This window comes from Azolla caroliniana, unplaced genomic scaffold, assembly GCF_043228905.1.
Source record: "Azolla caroliniana isolate FFs.n. ecotype wild unplaced genomic scaffold, voAzoCaro1.0.p SCAF_16, whole genome shotgun sequence".
NCBI classification, from domain to species: Eukaryota; Viridiplantae; Streptophyta; class Polypodiopsida; order Salviniales; family Salviniaceae; genus Azolla; species Azolla caroliniana.
The window spans coordinates 1,894,753-1,917,524 of record NW_028230451.1 but is presented as its reverse complement, the minus strand read 5'-3'; the positions used below and the strand labels follow the sequence as shown (position 1 = coordinate 1,917,524).

General features: G+C 36.2%; 3 protein-coding genes across 4 annotated transcripts; all 3 read right to left on the bottom strand.

Moving 5' to 3' along the window:
- Positions 1-2,327: 2,327 nt before the first annotated feature.
- LOC147853514 (putative mediator of RNA polymerase II transcription subunit 19b) lies at positions 2,328-4,229 on the bottom strand. Its single transcript, XM_087331907.1, has 2 exons — positions 4,153-4,229; positions 2,328-3,024 (listed from the first exon to the last, which is right to left on the bottom strand). The coding sequence occupies exons 1-2, from the start codon at positions 4,181-4,183 to the stop codon at positions 2,663-2,665; spliced, it is 393 nt and encodes a 130-aa protein (XP_087188033.1). The 5' UTR covers positions 4,184-4,229; the 3' UTR covers positions 2,328-2,662.
- Positions 4,230-5,499: 1,270 nt separating this feature from the next.
- Positions 5,500-14,325, bottom strand: LOC147853513 (glutathione-disulfide reductase). Of its 2 annotated transcripts, none has more exons than XM_087332225.1 (16): positions 14,154-14,325; positions 12,206-12,270; positions 12,036-12,105; positions 11,890-11,961; positions 11,602-11,805; positions 11,318-11,391; positions 11,154-11,237; positions 9,743-9,830; positions 8,974-9,055; positions 8,482-8,555; positions 8,024-8,131; positions 7,846-7,910; positions 7,648-7,761; positions 7,392-7,491; positions 7,246-7,299; positions 5,500-6,023 (listed from the first exon to the last, which is right to left on the bottom strand). In XM_087332225.1, exons 1-16 carry the CDS (start codon positions 14,292-14,294, stop codon positions 5,931-5,933), a joined length of 1,488 nt encoding a protein of 495 aa, XP_087188351.1. In that variant the 5' UTR covers positions 14,295-14,325; the 3' UTR covers positions 5,500-5,930. The 2 variants fall into 2 exon arrangements, with proteins under 2 accessions (XP_087188351.1, XP_087188352.1); XM_087332226.1 differs by lacking the exon at positions 14,154-14,325 and adding an exon at positions 13,172-13,192.
- Positions 14,326-18,109: 3,784 nt separating this feature from the next.
- Positions 18,110-20,766, bottom strand: LOC147853512 (S-adenosylmethionine decarboxylase proenzyme-like). The gene is made up of 2 exons (XM_087332078.1): positions 20,428-20,766; positions 18,110-19,763 (listed from the first exon to the last, which is right to left on the bottom strand). The coding sequence occupies exon 2, from the start codon at positions 19,546-19,548 to the stop codon at positions 18,301-18,303; it is 1,248 nt and encodes a 415-aa protein (XP_087188204.1). The 5' UTR covers positions 19,549-19,763; positions 20,428-20,766; the 3' UTR covers positions 18,110-18,300.
- Between the last annotated feature and the right edge of the window lie 2,006 nt (positions 20,767-22,772).

Here is a 22,772-nt window from a genome sequence, read left to right as displayed (position 1 = left end):
TACACACTATGGGATATTTACAAATATGACCCAGTCGGCTTTGGCAAATTCAACTATTAGCCGAGTCGGTTATTGGTCAATCATCGGTCAATCGATCGAGGCCAACGAGTTGATTATCGATCAATCGATGCTAAATCGGCTCTTGGCGATCCGACTTGTGTTCTTCCCATCCAGAGGGACCAGTTTTCCCAAAATTAATTATCTCATTGAAATAAATAATTACAAAATAAACAAAAAAAAAAATCATCTCCATTGATTAGTGTGGAAAATTTACATGGAGGAAAGTGGCGCTAGGTGGATGCAACAAGGAGAGAGTGAGGACCAAAAGGTGGCCTTAATGTTGGGGTTCCCCACAAATTATAGCATGAACATGTTTATTGTATACATCTGGCCTATAATTAATTCTAGATCTGAAATTATTAACCCTCATAAAGTTATTAAAACAATCATGTCATAACTTCCATCAACAACGCCAAATTATCGACAACTTATCAACCTCAAAGGATTCCATACAATTAGTTTCAAGTAGAATCAAAGAAGTAGATGTAATGAATAACCCACAAACACATAAGGAAATCACTCTTTTAAACGCTATGGACAATGGACTTCTTTGTTGCTTTATGGAATAGAATAAATGTTTTGTCATCCATGATATATTCTTTTTGCTTGTGATTTTCCGAGGCCCACAACTATAAAGAGCAACAGGGCCTCAAAAATCACAATCTAAGGAAATGTGAGGCAACCTATAACTATTTCTTTATCCTTCACAAACCCGTGGGAAACCGTGTAAAACAGCCTATTTTAGAGTCACATGGAATTACTCCTTACCAAGCTATGAGATTTCCTCTTATACTAAATCATGCTCAATTTCTAAGCAATAAATTTATTAAATGTGCTCCTTGAATACATTGTATGGGTTTGTCCCATTCAAGATAAATCATTGGTGCCATTCTTGTATATTACTGATCAAGGTTAGAATTTAAAATTGATCACATTATTGAGTAAATTTAGCTAATCAACTACCTATCTTTTATCATGTAAAAGGAGCATAGCTAAAAGGCAAGTAGATTAAAAAAATAAATTATCCTTACATTTGATTATTAGGTTATGGGAACATAGTGAGTGTAATCCTTTGATTATTACATTCCTAATCTGCTTTCACATGTTATGAATAGCCCAACTCTGACACATATCGGTGTACAATACTGTTTTGAACACTCCAAAATTTTAGATGCTTGCATTTCCATTTAGTGTAATTTTAGCTAACGTGAGAAATCACCATAAACGTCTCTGCATTTTCCTTTATTTCTCTCAAATTTTAGGGTTCTGGAAAATGCACATGATGAACCCTCGAAAGAGAATCAATTGGCCAATATAAATCACCTGATTAGAACATAATACCACAGAGAGAACAAGGATGAACCAACACATAGTTTCTCAAAATTGTGGAGCGTTGCTACTGATGATTTTTAGGAAATCAACAAGAAACTTAGGTGCATAAGGGAACCTAAAGAGAAGCTCAGTTTGCATCATTAAACATTTATCAGAGGTGCTGGCTTGTATTTAACTAAGGTTTAAACGATGAAATCTAATCAATTTACTAACAATACATTTGCGATAAAAATTTGTTAAGAGTTTGATATCTTTTTTCAAGGTTTAATATGTAATTAATCCTCTAACTATTTGTCATGTATATAACAATCCGTGTTCAAGAACTCATACTTTCACCCTTATTTTTAGGCTACATACAATATAGTAAGTAGCCTAAAAATAGGTGTTAAAGTATTTAAGTATATAACAATGTTACAACCTGGATTCAAAATCTCAATACTTTCACATCTCCTCTTAGGCTACTTTTTAGATTCAAATCATGAACTCATTATCTCCAAACAATTAAACATTTCAATTATGGCCCAACTGGTGCTACACAATTAATTTGGTCCCATAGGTCATGTTTTTGAGCCAATGTTGCATAAATCATATTGGTCTTCCATGGCCCCTATTAATATTTATCTATCAGCATGTCTCTCTATCCATCATTTCTAAACACTTAGGGCCATCCTGGTAGGAACACTATCTGAGAGTTCTGGGCCCAATACCACTAATGATACTTTATTAAAATCTGAAAAACAGTGGGCTACTTTTGTCGTTTTCTAAATGAATGTATTGCTCATATCAAGCTCACGTCCTACTAGCTCTCTGCCCAATGCCTTCAGAGTTGCAATACATATTCACAAGATTTTATTTTCTCTGCCCAATGGATATACACTTTTATTTTCTCATAATCAGACCCCTATTTGTAGCTTTGTATTAGAGCAAAAGAAGGGTAATCAAGACAAAACTTTTGGATTTTCCATAAAGCTCTTTTTTGAGATACATGCCTTCATTTTGAAGACAACATTTTTATCTACATATTGAAATACCCTTCTAACAAAGGTTAACTGACCTTTCATGATTCATCTTCAGATTCTAGGTTTTCATGAACCTTGTGGTGGTAAAACACTAGAAAGCAGTTGTCGTTTTTCCAGGAGAACTATTCTTATGCCTCTTCTGCCTTTTATGCCTCCGAGATTGTTCCTTGCAACTGGGATTCATTTTTCTTTTCATATAATTCATAACTCCTTGATCAACCTGCATAGCCAAGAATCATTAGAAATCAGCCTCAAGTTATATGTTTCTTTAGTATTCCCTCACAAAAAAAGTGGTTGGGATTTATGACTATGACATGACTTGCCTTTGGTAACAACTTTAAGCTCGATTCTCTTAAGTTAAATGCTTCAAATAGAGTTTTCATCGGAAATTCATGGATCTTTGTACTGCTTTTGCTTCCCATGTCATCTTGCTTTAAAACTTGTTCCAACTCCATACCCTCTCCCTTCTGTATGTCCAAGTCACTAAGAACATTCCTCACATACTTAGAAGATTGTATTGTGTTCGGAAATGGCTTCTTACAAAATAACTCATAGTAATCGCCCAATCCATGATGAGTAAGCAAATCGATAGCTCCAGAAAACTCTACCTGACCTGTACAATTCAGGGAAACAAACTCTCAGAAAGGTTTTCTGGATGCATCATGTCTAACAAAATTCTACAGCATCATTATACTACACACACAAAGATATCTGTATCCATATGGGTGTACATACATAGATACTACATATATTATATATTAACATTCATTTCAATGGATAGCTCCCTCATGTTTTTATTGATTGACAACAGATTCAATCTCTTTTTTATCTACTAGTTCAAGAGAAGAAATATCATGTGGATCGAAATTACCATTGAACAGATAGTATGTATGTATGCTCAAGGTTCTGGGGCCACATCGCACATATGCCTTGCTACTATTGAATCAAATACTCCAAAATTGTTGGAGATAAGCCTAAATACCATAGTTTAATACAGTCAAAGGATTTACAAGCACTCCGTCTCTCTTAATCTTATTACCTTAATCTCTCATCATATCATTCAAATGTGAAATATATAAGGAGAGACTTCAAGCTTACACATAAAGAAAGAAAGAAAGAAAAAAGACAAAACAGCATGGCAATAGTTAATGTAAAGATACAGCAACATATTATAGGTTTGTAAACTGAGCAAAAAAAGTACGAAAATTTTAGAGATAGGAAGAAAACGGAAAACAAATGTAAAAAGGCAAATAAACAAACGATGAGTTCAGAATATGTTAGATTTTTAGAATTATATTTCATATAGATCTTTCTTTAAAAGATCAAAGAGAGTCGACAAAAGAAGAGATCTAAACACGGAAAACAATAACAAAAAAGACGAAAAAACAAAATCTAGCATGCTTAGAAACATTTGCAGGAGAGAAGGATACATTTATCTAAATAACCTTCAAGAGTTTCCATCAACAAGTTGGTTAGATTAAGTCCTTTGGGTTGTGCTTCTTGTACAAAGAGAGATTTCTTAGTGTTTTTCTCCAATACTCTTTTTCACAGTTTTCATCAACATTTGTAGATCATGTTCTTGTTGTGTTTCTTCTTGTACAGGTAAAAAAAAAAATCTGAATCAATGACACTCGACTGCTATCATGTTCCATAAGATATATAGAATACAAACGGCCAGAGAGAAAGCATGATATATATATACATGCAATTTTGATCTATCTATGAATTTAGGGTTTCTTACCTGTTTGTTGTGAGTCACCACGAGAATCCATAGACGCGAAAGAACTTTAATGGTGTTTTCATTAACCAAGGCGCAACAAAACAATCAGATGAAAGACTTTATTACTCTGAAAGTTGGAATGCTCTGTTCATGGTTAAAACTATACATATATAATACTGTATACATACATACATAACAAATAAAGGCAGAGACAGAGACAGAAAGAGAAAGGAGTGTAGATGGTCATTGATACGCTTATATCATTTGATTGATGGGATGGGAGATCCCCCTAGACTAATTGAGACTGTTTCGGCATCAATGTGTAAGTTTATCGGTCAAGGTTTTACCCACATGGACATATGAGTCGTCGCATCAATGATGGAATCATTCCGGTTCTTCCATTAATCACAAACAATATCAAGAACATGCATCAAACTATTGAAAATGGTCTCGGGTAATGGCCGGGTTTTTTATACCATTGTATTTGCTATGAAACCATTCAAACTTCTATAAGCATTACATCATTAGTCTAGCAATATCTCTTTGGACACTCTTGAAGGATTAAAAACCCCATTGGACACTCTGAATATTTTAATCTCATGATCTCGGAAAATAGCTAAGATATCATGTTTATAAACATTTAGCTCATCGGACCTCGGGTCGATTGAAATGAGAGAGAGCACTTTACACCAAGGTTAGTAATTACTTTTCTAGATAAAACAAGGTTGCATGAATCTCTATTTACTCATTTCTTTAATGGGTATTCCATGACCAGGTTGAACCATGCAATGTATAAGGTTGTGGCATGCTTCATTTAGGAGACTGACCTTTGGTGTGTCTTAGTATACGTATAACAACTAGTGTCCATTAGTTTGAGTTGGATTAGTTGGAACTTTTTTGACATGAACTACACTAGAGATCAACTCGGAGATGAACAGTTTTAGGACAACAATAAAAGCCTCACAAATATTTTTTGGAACAAAGAGGCATCAATGGACCCACTTCTAACATGTACAAAGCAACAATGTGTGCGTCTTGTTGTTTCCCAATGTCCCCCTAAGTAGATGGTTACAGATTTCTAATCCTTTACTAGTATAATTCTCTGCTTGCAGATCTTTGCACATAAATTTTAATTATAAATCTAATAAGCATATTTCATTGAACATCTACCATTTGTTCAACAGAATTCTTACTTCTACAGTTCTATCACATAGCCTTTCTCAATGCATCAGAATTGTTATGTCAAAAAAATTATCAAGCAAGTCTATCCTAGTTGGTAAGAATTGCTTTCTTCAACCAGAATTGCCATTTACTAACACAATGATGTCGACAGACTATCAATGTCAGCATTGATAACAATACATAAATAAAAACAAACACATCATATCATCCTTGAATATTATTTTTCATCTTATCAAAATAAATAAAAATAGAAAGAAACAGTGCTGGAACTTTATTGGGGTATAACAAAACCATTGTATCGGCATCTCTCTCAAACGGGCTACTTTTTTTCTCTTCATAAGATCAAATATGTTTTTTTCTTCTGTAAAGAACAAATCCTGACTTTATTTTGAGGGACACAACATAAGTATATGAGTGTCCCTACTTTCCTTCTAGAGAAGAAGGTTGAATTTCTGCTCTTCACCTTTCATCATATATGCGCACATCAAAGGTATAAGACTCTATAGAGTTATTGTGGACAAAAGAATAGCCTACAAAAGAACAAGCTTCCACATGATCTCAATAGAATATGGCAACTCACTCTCCATTGTGAAAACGGTGAGATACCCATTAGATTCTTAAATCTTGTGAATTTGGCCATCTCGAGATACTCTCCTGGTAGCAGTACGCATTGTAACAAACTCTTCAGCAGCAGATGGATGGATACCCACCTGAATGTAAATAAAATAACCTCGTTTATATTCTCATATACAAAAATGACACCATAACCCCACTATCTCAGCCTCTCTATTCATAAGCAAAGGTCTCTCTACAAATAACCTTGATGTCAACTATATCCTATGTACAATAGTCTAAACAACTAATAACCTCTGTATTAGCTATCTTACACAAAATGTTGTAAATAACCTCTGTATCAACTAGACATATCACACAAAATTATATACAAATAAACACAGTATCAACTCTCATATACAAAAATATCTATAAATAACCTTAGAATTGACTAGCAATGGACACGGTTCGGTTCAGTTTCAAGGCAAAGAAACTGAACTGAACAGAAACCGTTTATATAAAACAAAAACCAAACCAAACCATTTACGAAAAGTAAACCGAACCATTTAATAAAAAATTTAAACTTAACTATTTAAGTCAAACTAATTAAATATTTAAATAAACAAAAATACATTAAATCAAATAAGCATTTAAGTTAAATTTATTAAATCAATAAAAGAAACTTTAATTGAACCATTAAATTAAATAAAAATTTAAGTTGAATTAATTAAATCAATAAAAAACCATTAATTAAACCATTAAATTAATAAACTATTAAGGTAAAAAAAAAGTTAACCGAAAACCTATAAACCTTTAAACCAAACCTATAAACCTATAAACCCGAGTTTTAGAACCGAAACCGAACCGTTTATTGAAAATCCAAACCAAACCGCAAAAAAAAAAATTGGAACCAATAGACCGTTGAACCATGGCTTAACGGTTCAGTTCGGTTTGAACCAAAACAGTGCCCATTGCTAGTATTTACTATAATATCCTATACAAAATGATCGAGAAATAATCTCACCATTAACTACCCTATACAACAATCTCATGTTAAACCACCTGGTACGAGCTATCCTATACAAAGTCTCTATAGGTAACCTCAGTATCAACTATCAACAATTATGACCTGAATACAGAAGATCCTGTGGAAAAAAAGCCAATAGCAAAGCAAGTCTTCACTCCAAATAGTCCATTTTCCTTTCAATTCTATTTATTCAGCCATTGTTAGCAATCATATGGCTCTTGCCGTTAAGTATAATGTGTACTGCTATCATCAGGCCTATATATCTGTATTCTCCTATTCTACAAACCCCGAACCTAACTACTGAATATCAAGAAAGATGATATGCATAGAAAATCTTAGTTTAGAGCTCTTACAGTCGAATCCAACTGTGCCTTGGTTGCACGACATTTCAAAGCAACTGCTATACCCTGAAGAAAGTGGAGAAGAATGAACACCAAGGTCATTACAAGCCAATAATCTAGTGTCATTCTTTACAAATTGTAAGTTATGAGAAGAGTACCTGAATGATTTCAGGTGCATCCGGTCCACACATCGATGCTCCTAGTACTATATCAGTTGCAGAGTCAACAATCAGCTTCATAAGTGACTTCTCTTGTCGCCTGTAGAAAGCATAGATAAAGACAAAGATAACAGTTTATACGTAAATTATCATGGTCAAATACATATAAAAAGATCAGAGCTAAAATAGCATCCTCCAACAGTCTTATCTTGATATGTTTTCAAAACGAAACAAATGTAAGGCCAAAGTTGCATACCCTGATACCGTGTTCTTCATAGGATTAAAAGTAGAGGTGTAAACAATGATATCATTTTTGGCTTGAGCTATAGCTTCTTGCTCGGTCAAGCCTACTGATGACATAGGAGGTATACTGCAGAGAACAAAACAATATATATATATATGTCAAGCTGTAAAAAATACAAGTGCATTGGAAATTGTGTATACTGTGTTGTACCTGAAAACGGCACAAGGGACATTCTCATAATCTGGCTTCGCTTTCTGTTCTGTGAATAAAGTTTTCTGTACAAATAAAAGAGTGATATGATAAGACATACCTATGCAAATAAAATGCTAACAGAATATTTGTCTCTGCCAATACTACTGTATCACAGTTACGAAAATCAAGAATGTACCGCCAAACATGTTCCCTCCATCAATGCAACTGGAGTCAGATTAATTCTATTTGTTACATCTCCGACTGCCCAAATACTTGGGATATTGGTTTGAGAGTACTCATTGACCTGGAAAATAAACCAACCAAAAAGGATACACATTCAATCCTCTAATACATATACTGACTATACCAGTTTCCGCTGCTAGACATTAACGATTTCCATGCCTTTCATATAAAGCAGTTAATGAAATAAAAAATTTGCGACAGAAAGACCTAGAACCTTTTCGAAAGTGTTGTTTCAATTTGTCGAGACTAAATCAGCTGTTTTTTATGAACATTTCAAGATTACTACAAACATCGAATTTCATTTCCTATAGATAACATTCATCATGGTCCACAGATTTGTTTATTTAATTGGATAGAGACTCACTGTAAATATATGGATACAATTGTACTTGAAACCTACTACTTACACACCTTGATCGCACCATCTTTATGCAGCTCTACGCCAACAGCATCCAGATTAAGTTTGTTTACATTGGGCGCCCTACCTGCAAATTCATCAGGACAGTACTTGCATGAGCTTCGCCCACCTGGAACTTTAATAAAGCATGTAAGAAATATAAGAGAAAGGATGAATAAGAAAGTATCCTAAAAATCCCAATATTATACATACACCTGTGCATATTACTAGAAGCAAAGACCATCTTTCTGCATTATTTTAGAAAATAGATTTACGACATAATGTGAGCCAACTAGCACATTAAAAACATCACCAATGACCCTGTGTAGGTGTCACATTCAAGCATTCATATATAAGTTAACTCTTCAAATGACAAATCCAAAAACGCTACTTAAAAGTATAAGCCCAATACTAAAAACCAAGGGATATATAAAAAGGAAAAGCAACTACCAATACTGATTTCTTCTTTACTTAATTTTGGTTTCCTACACTAAGATAATTCTTACCAACAGCCATCAATACCACATCTGTTTCCAACACATCGCCTTTGTCGGTGTACACCTTAAGTCCACTTTCTACTTTCTCAATCTGCAGACCGCGGAATACAATTAATAACTCATCAAAAATAGGATATCTGATGCATGCATGCAAATGCACCGAAAACTTTGATAGAAATTTTGGAGTTTAGAGACTACATACAAGTTGAAGATTGATCAAGAATAAAGATAAGCGTATAGAATTAAGACAGATAAGAGAGAAATAAAAATAAAATAGAACCACATCTACATTCAGGGAATGTTTGAACAGCATGTAAGCCCAGAAACTGATATGCCATAATCATTCCAATCAACTGTGAATTTATGTATGTGCACAATTTAATGAACACTAACACCTTGACAGAGGAAAACGAATCGATTCTATATTACTTATCTCAAGATCTCGGCAAATTAAACATGATTTTAGAGTTAAGGGTTAAGTGTTTCGGATTCTAGATTATTTGTTGGGTTGCTATTTTTCATTATTTCTTTCTGTAAAACTATTAGATGGAAATGTGATTTTTGTACTCTTACCTAGTTCAAAATTTTCATTATTGTTTTCTGTTAAACTATTAGATGGGAGTGCAATTTTCGTGCTCTTAAATAGTTAAAATTATTCGCTGAAAGCAACATTATCTCCTATATTTTCAATACTTTATATGAAATACAATTTGTTTTGCATGCCTTTTTCAATCTTTTTCCTGCATTATTTTAACTTGCATGGTTATTACTGCATTACCTTTACAATGTTTGTACTTGGATGGAGAACAACACCTCGATTTTCCAAATTCTTAGCCACCGCAACCCGCATCTCATCATCAAAACCTCTGTTACGAGGTTCGAAGTCGATGCAACAAAAGTGAATATTCAAGTTCCAACATTGATATTAACATAGAAAAGTTGCCAGATATATTCTAACAGAGTTACTTCTTTTGAAAAAAATTACTTCAGACAGGCAAACATTTTATGTACAAGGGATACTTGAAATTATCATTTGAACTGGGAATTCGCCGTAGCACAAAAATATACAAGCATATATTAGACCAAGTCTGACTCTACAATGAATAAAGGTTGTTTACAAATTTTAAAACACATGTTAACCACAAACAAAAGAATCCTTATATTTATTGCCTTACTTACATAATGGCTTTTGATAAGCTACACGAAAATGAAATTCAGAATCAAATCCATCATCTAAATCAAGTTTCTATTGTCAAGTGCATAATTGACTCTTCCAGAAAAAATCACGTGCTGAAAGATGAAGGAAGACATCATCATTAGAAAATTTGGCAAATTTCCATTACAACAATCATTGACAATATATCTAGCAATAAAGCCCCCGTTAATTAAACGGCAGAGCATGGCAACCTCCCAGTTCCATGCAAAGACACAGAAGAAGGATACTTTTCCTCATACTATCTCCAAAATGTACTTAGATGTACTTCCCAATGTAGTAAAATAAGAATTCATTATCAAGTGATCAGAAAATCTTGACAGCTTCGTCAGCACCTACTCTCCATGAATAAGATGTTGGTATAATATGCAAAGAAATGTCAAAACAGTCAAAAATTCCCAGGCTAAGGAAAGCTGGATGAAAGAGATGCCTACATTTCAGAATTTCCGACACGACTCACTCTATTTTGGCCAACTCAATGTTCTTTTTCTCTCCAATCACCTCCCAAAAAAATTGTTTTTCTTTTTTAAAATAATTACTTCGACCTCTGCCCTGTTAAATGAGAAGGATTTTCTGCTTATATAATCAATGGTTTGTCTTTTAGTGTTTTAACCTCTCGTTAATCAATGTCATTGAAGACTTTTAAATGTCCTTGCATGTAACCTTGATGCAACTCTTTTCTGTTAATCATTCTTCCAATAGACAAACACAAATCTAGAAAAAGGATAAATACAAGCTTCTATTCTTGAGTATTGGTGAGATATACTCAATGCTCTAAGCCTCCAAATTTTGATGATGTAAGGTACGTATCACATATTTATTGACATTATGATTGTCGCAAGGAAAACAGTTAATCTAGTGATTAAGCACATCGTTCAGATACAGTCCAGTTCAAAACAATCAATGAACAGCAACTACAGGCATCCAAACTCAAGTGAATTTATATGATTATCAAATTAATACTAAGAGACCATACCTAAGAGGGGCATCTTTCCTGTAGAAGAGGTTGACCTTTGATCCCATTCCATTGTAGATACCAGCAAACTCAACAGCAATATACCTTAGAAATTAAATGTATAAAGATTTTGGTGCCAAGCCATCAAATTATTTATTAAACATAGGCATGCACAGGGTACCTACCCACCACCAACAATCACAGATCTCTTGGGAAACTCCTCCAAACTCAGTGCCTCATCAGATGTGATAGCTAGCTCCTATATTATATGCAAATATCATCTGAGTTCCAAAAACTCCCAATATTATGGGCATCTATTTCCACATAAAGTTAGCATTTTTTAATATTAGGCTATATATATCTATAAGTTTTATCCTTTCGAGGGAATGAACATTGAACAAGCCAGAGAGAAAGATCAGAGATTGACCTCTGTTATACATACACAGAGAAACAAAGAGATAAACCACACCTTTCCGGGAATGTCAAGAAGGACAGCACGACCACCTGTGGCTATTAGAATATGCCTTGTAGTAAACCTTTTTGATTGCCCATCTGGATACTGAACCTCCACTGTATGAGGGTCTATTACTCTACCAGCACCTTCAATTAGAGTAACACCTGCACCTGTTAAAATCCTCTTGTAGATTCCATTGAGCCGGGTAATCTCTTTTGTCTGCAAATTTCCACCATAAGCATAATATAGTTTTTTTATAACCATCCACAAATGTATATTTTATCGATAAATAGTGTGATATACCTTGTTTTCTATAAGACGCTTCCAATCAAACGTAATTTCTCCATTAATATCCCAACCGAAATTTTTAGAATCCTGAAAGGAAAAATAATTCAATATACGAAAATGCAAACAAGTAACAGAAAATATATAAATCTTCAAGGACATACCTCAAATTCACCTTTAAAGGCAGCACCATATACCAATATTTTTTTGGGAACACAACCTCTAATAACACATCTGCAAGCAAACACAGTTTTAAAAATCCAAATAAACAGCTCTAAAATTTGCTCAATCACCAAAAATGAGGCAAAGACAATTGACACAAATTGAAACTTACGTTCCGCCACACCCTCCAAGACCTTCTGAACTGATTGGATGAAATGGAAGCTCACATATAGCCACCTGTAACAAGAACGATTGATTGATTATAAAATAAAAATAAAAGATGATATGAAAATCATTACCAAAGTCGTGATAGATAAGACTGAATAGAAGTTTTTAAATCATTTTCGATAGAAAGAAAACATACATAATCGAAATCGATGAGGATATTACCTCACTTCAAGCCATTTGACAGATAGCATAGTAAAGAAAGGAAGCGACAAGGTATTCACAAATAATCCAGCATTTTTAAGACAAATGGTTCACACTGAGCCCACCAATATGATCTAACACTCCAATATACACCTCTCACATAATGAGAGGAATCAAGACATGAAATACGACATGTGGCAACAACACATGTAACATCTCTATAACAGGGAGACATGGATCACATCAAAGCGTCCTCTTATGCCAAAGTTCATGTGCTATAGAATATATGGACATCACAGACCAGGATCGCACAGCTGAGAGTCTCATCACAGAGTTTGACATTGAAACTTTGTGTTCAGCTAGCTTCATGGGAACTGAATAGATTTTAGACTATGCAGAGCCTAAGATAGAGAATGAAAAGCACAATGTATAGACAATACAATTTGCAAATGAAAGGGATATGAATCCATTAGATCTTGATACCCTACCCTTTTAGGAGACACGTCATTCAGAGATAGTGACAAGTAAGCGAACCAGAGAGGTCATAGAGTTTATGACGAATTGGAAAGATAAACAGAGACTCAAATTGTACACAGGTGGTAAAGAAGAAGTCCTAGGTTAAAGAGCTTGTAGTTCCTCAATGATGGACTCCAGAAACTACCTCAATAGAAAGAGGAGAAACCTTTGAGCAGGGAAAGATATTAGGTTCAGCATAGACCACCAGCACTACAAAATCAAAGATCACCTCAGTGGGGACATCTCGACTTACCATTATTGCAGATCAGATCAGTTGGTTAGCAACCTGTCTGAAACACTGTGAGCTCTTTGCTGTATGCCCACCCATGTGGTGCAACTGATAATCTGGCTGAACATACATGTCCTACTTATAAATATAATTCTTCTGGTTTAGAGCTCCCACATCCCTTATTGTTTTCTCTTACATCGAGAAACAACAAATATTTCATTTTATTGTTTCAGCAATCTTTTTTGCACGCTCTAATTGTTGTTCCATCAGTATAGGTTTGTTTCAAATTCTCTTAGGTATTTATATTTCAGTTTTGTTAAAATCTCTTTATCGTACACCTGAATGATACTCCAAATCCAGGGTGTACATGACTCTCTCTGGATATTGCTTTAAATTTAAGGGTAGACATTCATGGGTAGGAAGTCCACCCTACTGGCCACAGCAACCTTCAAAATGATACTTTGTCCTTGGTTATGTACATAACCATCCACAACTCTGGTGGAGATACCTGCTTTCCAAACATCATTCATATTCTCTCTATCTATCTATCTATTTCACATTGGCGGTTTAGAAGGTAGCATCAGAGTTGTACAATTGAGAAAATCCGGGAAAATTAAAGTTTGATCATTGTCATAGGCTCGGTCAGCCTGGCCCCATGGAACATATTTGGTTATCCAACATTGCTGGATCTGTATCTCTCTTTCAACTTGGTAGCATCAAAGTAATGCAATTGAGAGAAGCCGAGTGTTCAATACACATATACGGCGTATACATGTGGATATGCATATGTATATTGAACTCGGAGAGATGCTAATCAACTCCAGAAAACTCTACTTGAAAACGTTTCGATCCCATAGGTCACATTTGAGCTCTGAGAGCGTTTATAACAACTCCCTTTCTCTCTCTCTCTCTCTCCCTCTCTCTCTCTCTCTCTCTCTCTCTCTCTCTCTCTCTCTCTCTCTCTCTCTCTCTCTCTCTCTCTCTCTCTGTGTGGAAGAGAACATACCTTAGCACCATGACCAGAAGACATACGAGATGCCCGGACACCACCGCTACCAGCACCGATGGTGAAGAGGTCGAAGTCATACTCGTCGTGCTGTTGAAGGACTCCATCGTCAGATCCATCGATAAGCATCTTGCGGGCCATGGAAAATGAATATGAAATCAACAAAACAGACAGACAGAGAGAAGGAAACGGAGAGGATCAAAGAACGGAGGCGTAGCGATTAGGAGGGGGAGGGGGAGTGGAGGAGGAGCGTTTCAAAAGGTTTTGGGGTTTCCGAATTGAATTGAATGAATGAATGAGAATACAAAGAAAGAACGAAAGAGAAGTAAAATGGTGGATGGGAGGGAGAATACATACATTATGTTAATGTGGGCACGAGACTTGTTCTTCTCTACCCCATGCTTTTCTCATTTGTTTCCACTCTCAATTCCATGACCTCCTCTCCTCTCTCTTTCATGGGCTCTTTGTGTTTGGGCTTGGGCTTCAGTTTGGGTTAAGGTTTGAGCCAAGGGTTTGGGCTTCAGTTTGGGTTAAGGTATGGACTTGAGTTTGGGTTAAGGTTTGAGCTTGGGTTTGGGTTTTGCGTTTGTGTGTCATGCACATTGCAATCCAAGTGAGTACATGTCACATGTCCATGTTCGCACCCGGCCTCGCATCAATCACAGCTTCTCGAAATGCATTCGTGTTTGATTTCATGTTTGTTGTGTATTATTGACAACTTCTATGCATCCTGACTTCTACTATGTATCCTAGAGTTGTACCTTTTCACAATATTAAGTTTTTGACAACATGCATTGAACTTAGACCACTTCTTATTCTCTTGCATTTCACCTGGTTGTATATTGTTTTTTACCTTTATAGCCCACTAAGAGTGATTTCGCACTCGTTCACCGCCAACAAGGAGTGTTGAACCTCCGCACACTTGATACTACGAAAACTTTGTTTTGTGGATACAAAGATGATGACACCTCACCCTCTCGTCCACGTATTCATAACGAGCCTAAAATACGTAAGACATGTAACAATGTTCAAACCCACACAAAATGAACTAACCAACCAATCAACAATTAAATGCATTAAAAATATGGTAAGACATGGTTATGTGTTGGTACTCATATTGTGGCACTAACATGATCCATGTAAACTAAACCTACGTGTTATTTTGTGTGTTTTTGTTTTTTGTTTTTCCTAACTAATGGGAAAGTAGCTTCATTTTGGAAAAAAAAAACTACGTGTTTTTGTCACCAACCTTGCAAGCCATTAAATAGACAACCTACACGGAATAGAGACCATCCTAGAGGAAGCAACTCCATCGATAGTGGAGGAGAAACCAGAAATACGACCCAAGAGGGCCTCTAATACTCGATTATCTTTTTTATCTCTCATTGGTTTGATACGAATTAACCTCAGAGTGGAACATGTAACTAGCCTGAGATTCCATTTCAAGTTACACTTATTTCATGTTGGGATGGGTAGACCAACTAGTTGCTCGCAAGGGACAAACAAAATCCTCGGGTCGTGTGGGATGGCACTATTGGCAATATACGTAGGCGAGAAGCGTGGTACGCTTGCTAGCATCTTTTTTAGTTGCTAAAAGCATACAAAACTCAACAACCTCGGTGTGGTACACAATCAACATGTTTGTTGTTGCCAATATAAACCACAATATTGACTCATGTCAATGTCACAAAGATTATGAAAGGTGGATCAACAAATCAAATGAATTGCAAACTTCTTTTTTACGAATTCCTTGACCAATAAAATATTCACAAGAAAAGGGTGTCATCTAGTAGCTCTTCATATCATCATTAGGTGTTAAAAGACAATAGTGAAAAAGTCAAAGAAGTCATTTCATTATCTCTAATGGTGAATAGGCACTGCTATGATCATTGTCCCTTATGGGCTACACCAACAATTTACGTGGTCAACATAAGTTGTAGTTTATATTGCGAGGTGCATACATTAAATGATTATATTGCACATACCTATAGATATTTGTTCATTAGCATGATGACATCTACTACTCTCCACCACATGTCTCTTGCACAATCAAAGCTTAAAGTCACTCACTCATTAAGAGACGCCGCCACCTTCATTAACCATAAATGCGTGAGTGCGTGTTTCTCAATTTTTGTTTTGCCTTCACGCACGTGTGTGTTTAGATTAAAACATATACTGGTATAAAATTTATTTGTTTTTTAAATGGTAGATGGTATAAACACTATAAAAGAAATTTGACAGATCTCTGCTACGACACTATGATTTTAGTCAGCATTATTTAGCATGGAGTGCAAAGTGTGAAAAAATGCAACAAGGTAGGTTTAATGAAATATAAATGCTAACTTGATAATTGAAATTTGGTGCATATTGGTATCTAAGTTATAGGGTGTACTTAGCATTGGTTTACTTTGTTAGAATAAAATTTGTCACAAGACATCTTGCAACGTTGCATCCAAATATGTATCTTCCTAATTTTTTCGAGCCACAAGATACTTGCGCTCCAGAAGATATATATTTGAATAAAATCTCATTTGACCCAAAAATGAGGGTTATTGTTGACAATTGAGAGACTCATTTCTAGCAAGCAATATATGGTGTCGTATGCATTAACATTCATTGGCATCCATAATAAAACATCGCTACAAAGCTTGTTGATAATTTCAAACATAATCAAGGCATACAATGGAGATAGTGGTGAGGGACCAAGGAGAAATTAATTCTATGTTTTTTTACAATGCATGAAAATTGATAAAATAGAAAATATTGCACATTATGCACCCCATATTATTTATTTCCTCAAGGAGAAATCCGGTAAAACATAAAAACTTTGCATTCTTATCCATCGTAAGTTGTCCTCAATTCAATTCGGATTCTGGCACAAGCACAAATGAAAAAAAAAGAGCATCACTAGTAAAAATAGATTTCCATTACACTTTCATAATGCACCAAATTTGATAGAATATAAAAACATCATGTTATTATCGACACAAATGTTATACCCTAAATATGGATTGTGGCACAATGAGCATATAATTGTGTATTCGATACCCATGATATCCAAACGTATTATTCCAAACTTCTAGATAGTCTTCATGATAACCATGTTATGGTTACATTCTTAATGCAACTATGTGCGTTGAATACACCCACCAGTTCATAACATGTGATGTACCAAGTCAACTACTTGAATTGCCGAATACCGTCTCGTCCAACTTGCTTGAGAATGCAATCTTTCAATGATCAAAACTAAGGAAACATGAAAGCCCACATATCCATCTAGCTCAAAGATAATTATTCTATATATAAATTCCTGCCTATCTATAGGAGGAGTGCTAGTAACAAGAAATGGTATGTCGAGAACATAATTATTGTTAGGTGACAGGTCCAAGGTATACAAATCATCCACTAGGCAATTATCAAAACTAATATAAAAACCTACATTAAACATCAAGTTCAGAGCACATTGGTCCATTTTTCAGTTCCCACATATCTAAACAATTTGGGTGTTGGTTGATTGAACAAATGTTTCACAAGGTATCAAAATCTTAGCATTCAAGATGGGCAAAGCATCTTCTATGTTGTTCCGGGAAACTATTCTACAAAATCCAATTTCATGAATATTCAATTGATAGAAAGAACCCTAACATATACTTCGTTTGTAAATGCACTGTTAAATGTATCGAACCTATTAAAATTAAATCTATATATACCACAGCTAAATACACCATTAAAATGAATCTGAACTAATAATACATATTTAATCTATAAATAGCACAGCTATTAACAAAATAATTCCAAACAAGAAAAAGTATTGTAAAGACTAGCTATTTACACAATAATTCTAAACAAGAAAAAGTATTGTAAAGCCTAGCTTAGTTTGAAATATAACTAACGCTTTCACAAGACACCAATTTTCAAACTAGACACAAATATGCTACAGCAGATTAAGCTACATAGAGATAAATCCAAATCCACGTGGGGTTTTCATAGATCTAAATCTATGAATTATTTAGAAACACTTACATAAAGTGGCGTGCTATATTTATAACAACCCATAATAGGCTTAGTGGTAGTAGTAAATAAAAGACAATATTATGAGAAATAACTCAAGCTTAGTAGCAGTAAATAACACAGGCTGTAAATAACTCTAAGAGCAGCCCATGATACGTTTGGTAAAAGTAAATAACAGATAGTCTGGCTTGACCTCCTCCACATTCTTCATATCACCATCATAAGTAAAAGCCTCTTTCCACTCAAAGTTCTTCATCATATGAAGATCAGCAATGGCAGCTTCCAAGTCACCATCGTTCTGCATTTCATCAACAGTAATAGTATGCAAATCTTTCCAACCCGAAGCAACGAGAGGCAAAGGCTCAACTCTTACAAAGTCAGTATTGCCAATGGCTCTGAACGTATGGAAAACAACGGTTCCACTAGGCAAACTCTCTTTAGTACTTCCATCACAAATGTAGCCCACCGGAAGAATAGACGACTCCCACGATCCTTTAATGTCTTCGGGCTGACCAGAAGCATGCAGTGCAATGGAGAACACTCTGGGCTTGAAGCAAGATAGCACATTATTTACCAACACACCCAAATCGGCAGTTTTCGAAGTATACCCCATGGCTTCAAAACTAGCATAGCTAAACCCATCTTCAGGTGTAACATGGATTGTGGATAAGCAAGATCCCTCGATGCTATTCATAGAGTAGCCACATGGATCGAAGACATAATCGCAAATGGTGGACTTTGGAAGAAGAGTCGATATACCCGAGCTTTCAGTCATTTCCTTGGCCGTAGAACAATTGCTCTTGTAGAACTTCGAAGCACAACCTCTATCGAGTTTGGTCATGCACATCTCGAGGGTGTAAACATTCTCATTACTTGCTTCCATAGCTGCTGAGGCCGAATAGATGTGCCATTGATGTTCCTTGTTAGCATCGCCAAGGATATAAGCCTCCCTTCCAGAGCCGAGGTTGCCAAAGAATTTGTCCAAATAAGAAACCTCTTCCGAGAAACAACCTTGGGGCGACTGTTGCTCGTTAGGGAACATATACACCCCCCTGGTGTATCGGCAGCTAGAAACTTTCAAAGAGATCTCACCCGCCAGTTCGAGCAGTATAGGAATGGATTTCAAGAGCTTGGTTGTGCCACAAGTCTTTATGATGATGGAGTATGGATACACGAAAAGACTAGATTCCGAAAGAACATAAGAATCAAATGCTTCGTTACTGAGTTGATCCACGATGGTACATTGGGCAGCATCAAGAATACAATTGATCTGAGAACGAGAGAGACTGCGTAATCCCTTCCCTTCAGGATCAGCAAACCCTGAGGGAGTAAAAAATGTAACCTCGAGCCTTTTCTCATAGCCTTCAAATCCAGTGGCTGCCATCTCTACTGGATTCAACGAGAGAGACAGTGCAGAAGTGGTGATGGTGGTGTGAGAGTTGGAGGCGTAATACAATTTGGGATATCGAAGAGATGTGGAGGGGGGGCACAGACTTTAAATGTTGACAAGATTATTCTGTCCTAATTATATATTTTATTAATAGCTAAAACACTGCAAATGATCTTCGATTGAGGATGTCAGGATGGCTTCTTGAGGCACTGTTAAAGACACACATGACAATTAGTAGTGAAAATCAAGAATTCTCGGGAAGAAACATGCTTCATATACAAGCAGGACACACTCGTGAATACACAATAACACCAGGATACGCATGCGCACACACACACACACGTGCATACACGAAGAAACAATAGGTGAAGTTCAAAGAGCACAAAAAGTTAAAAATATCACCAAAACACTAAAGCATTTCAAATGAAGAGTACAGAGAGACATAGTTCACAAATTGAAAAAAGAAATGTAGAAACGATTGTGAATAAGAAAACATAGGGGCAAGGAAAATAATCGAATCAGAAGAAACGAATCTAAAGCGAGGAAGGTAGAGATCGAGTGAAATTCCAAAATTAAATTTAAACATAACCACCTTACAAAAACGAGATATACATACAACGAATCTAAGGATAGGAAAGTAGGAATTTCGCTTAAATGTGTGAATTTCATGTAACTAAATTGAGGAAAATCAAACTAATACCGTCAAATATGGCATAGCATTGAGGAGATTGAGTGAGTAAAATATATTCAGACTTCGAAAGGAAATGAAGCAGGCAACACAAACAAGGATGCATAACACAGATACAGTGCATCAGTATATAAACATGCATGAGAGATGTGTACAGAGATAGAAAGAGAAGTTATAGGACTTACGTTTGAGTATACAGCAGACTGGAACTTCACGATGTCACCGTGTGGGCGGACGTCCTCGATGCCGTAGAGAAGGGTAAGAAGAGCAGAGCGGAAAATACTACTACTACTACTGGAAGAATCGCTGTCACTGCTTCCGCTGGATTCCATCACAACATTCGCAACAGATAGATCTGGTTCTTCTTCTTCTTTGTAATTCTTCAGGGAGAACAAGGACTCTGGCAAACCAGACGACGGGATTCCACAGAGAGATCAGGGTCTGGGAAAAGGAAAGATCGGCAGATCTCTGCGTAGATTACAGATCCTTGGCACAGAGAGGGGGAGAAGAAGAAGAGGAAGGACGATGACTCTTGGAGGAAGGGGGATGGGGGTGGGGGTGGGTTAGGGTTAGGGTTGGAGAAAGAGGCAGAAATACTCTACTTCCTTCCTTCCTTTCTAAATTAGGGTTAGCAGAAAACGTTTCCTTCAGAAACGAGGAGGCATGCAAAGGCTTTATATAGAGGCCATATATGCTTTCTTTTTAAGTCGGAGGAGGATATTTGGGGGAGGAGATTAAGGGCCCATTCACACTGGGCTGGACGGTTTCACACAGGAGGTCGCCCAATTCTGAGGGTACTGATGAATTATCATCGGCACACGCTGTCTCAAGGCGGCCATTGGTTCGGGGGGGGGGGGGGGGGGCATTCACACTGGACGGGACGGTTTCACACTAGAGGCCACCCATTTACGAGGCGACTAATCGATCGAGAATCATCATCATCGGCAACGTTGTCCCGGGGTGGGCATGGGCTGAAATTCCGTCCATCCGGCCATGTATTGGTCCACACATAGAACGTTTGTCTTGGTCCACACATATAACGTTTGTCATGGTCCACACATATAACGTTTGTCATGGTCCACACATTGTGATCCCTCCCCCTCCCCCCCCCCCCCCTACACTTCAAAATACGTAACAATCATATTAATGCCACCGCAGAAAACCCATTGACCATCGTGGATTCCGCTTTTTCCTGCTCCTCTTTTTTCAATGGTTTCGAAACACTATATGAACACAAGGTTGTGCATCATGCAATGCTTCTCTCTTCATATGGAGCTACCAACTAAAAATGAGTATTTCATGTTCGGTCAACTTTCATGTCTTCACACACTTCCAAGTTCCAACCTCCATATATGTTAACCTTAGTTCATGTTTGGAGAGACACAGTAGCTTCTATCTAGTGGTTGGTTTTGGTATTTACCTCTTGGATCGATTTGACCATCTCCTTTATTTCTCTACCCAACATAACCCACCATCGAATTGATTACTGATGCGTGACCCTTGTACAACAGATAAGTATTGAATACAAGGCAATGCGTAAAATCCTCCTAGCTCACATGCTTAGATTACACATCCCTGACACCTAATTATATTGTTCCTTTTCCTGAGCCTCTCCTTTTTGTGTGTCATCGCATTGCTCTTTTCTATGCTTTGCACTCATTTCCCAAGCCTGAAAGGTTAATAATATATTCGTGCGAGGAATCTTACTTTCGAGTTATTGGTTGTCATGATTAATATAGCAACATCATATGGTTGTTTTCAAAGCCTTGCAATGTCGTCTCAAATGTACGCATATCTTCTTATGAGTTCTTCCCTCCCCCACATTCTCTTATTCTAAGCCTCACATTCATATTCTCATCCGCTAAGCCTCTCCTTTTGCAAAAGAGGAGTTTGACATCAAGTCTATGAACGTGGATGACACTTCATCAAACCACTTGCAGTTGCGATCTTTAATACATGTCACATCCAATCCTCAAGCATATTTGGGTTTTTCCATTGCATGTTAAGAAAAACATTCATAACTTGTGCACTTCTTATAGCACCATTAGTGGTTTACTATTTGAGGCGGCTTAGTTTGAATATTGGTTTGTTCGTATTTATAAGTATAAATAAGTATAAATGGAAATCGTATCAAATTATTTGTCTTACTGTTTATATTTGTAGGATTATAAATTGGAAATCCTTAACAAAGCAAATACTTGGTGCTTTATGTATAGACATTATTTTTTGTTTGTCTTCTAATTGTTATAAGATCGTGAGGCCACGTTGATTTGAAATCTCTTCATATCGATTATATGTGTATTCTTAAATGGTTACGCCAAGAACTCTATCCCCTAGCGATTTCATTGACTGTGATATAGAGCAAACGTATATTGGTTATACGTGTCATTGGTCAAAACTATATTTTTATTAATCATGTGGTTCATATCTTTCTCGGCATTATCAAGCATTTCATTTGTTTTGGATATGTCTGTCCACATCACATGCATACGCGTATATGTGGACAACTATATTTTCTAAAGATACGTGG

Bases quoted from the DNA above. Each gene is read 5' to 3' on its own strand.
- LOC147853514 (XM_087331907.1), bottom strand. From the start codon at position 4,183: ATGGATTCTCGTGGTGACTCACAACAAACAG. The intron at 3,025-4,152 runs GTAAGAAACCCT...TGAATTGTACAG, and splicing joins TGGTGACTCACAACAAACAG to GTCAGGTAGAGTTTTCTGGA.
- LOC147853513 (XM_087332225.1), bottom strand. From the start codon at position 14,294: ATGGCCCGCAAGATGCTTATCGATGGATCTGACGATGGAGTCCTTCAA. The intron at 11,806-11,889 runs GTATATCACACT...GGAAATTTGCAG, and splicing joins AGCGTCTTATAGAAAACAAG to ACAAAAGAGATTACCCGGCT. The intron at 7,492-7,647 runs GTATGCAACTTT...TGCTTTCTACAG, and splicing joins ATGAAGAACACGGTATCAGG to GCGACAAGAGAAGTCACTTA.
- LOC147853512 (XM_087332078.1), bottom strand. From the start codon at position 19,548: ATGGCAGCCACTGGATTTGAAGGCTATGAGAAAAGGCTCGAGGTTACA.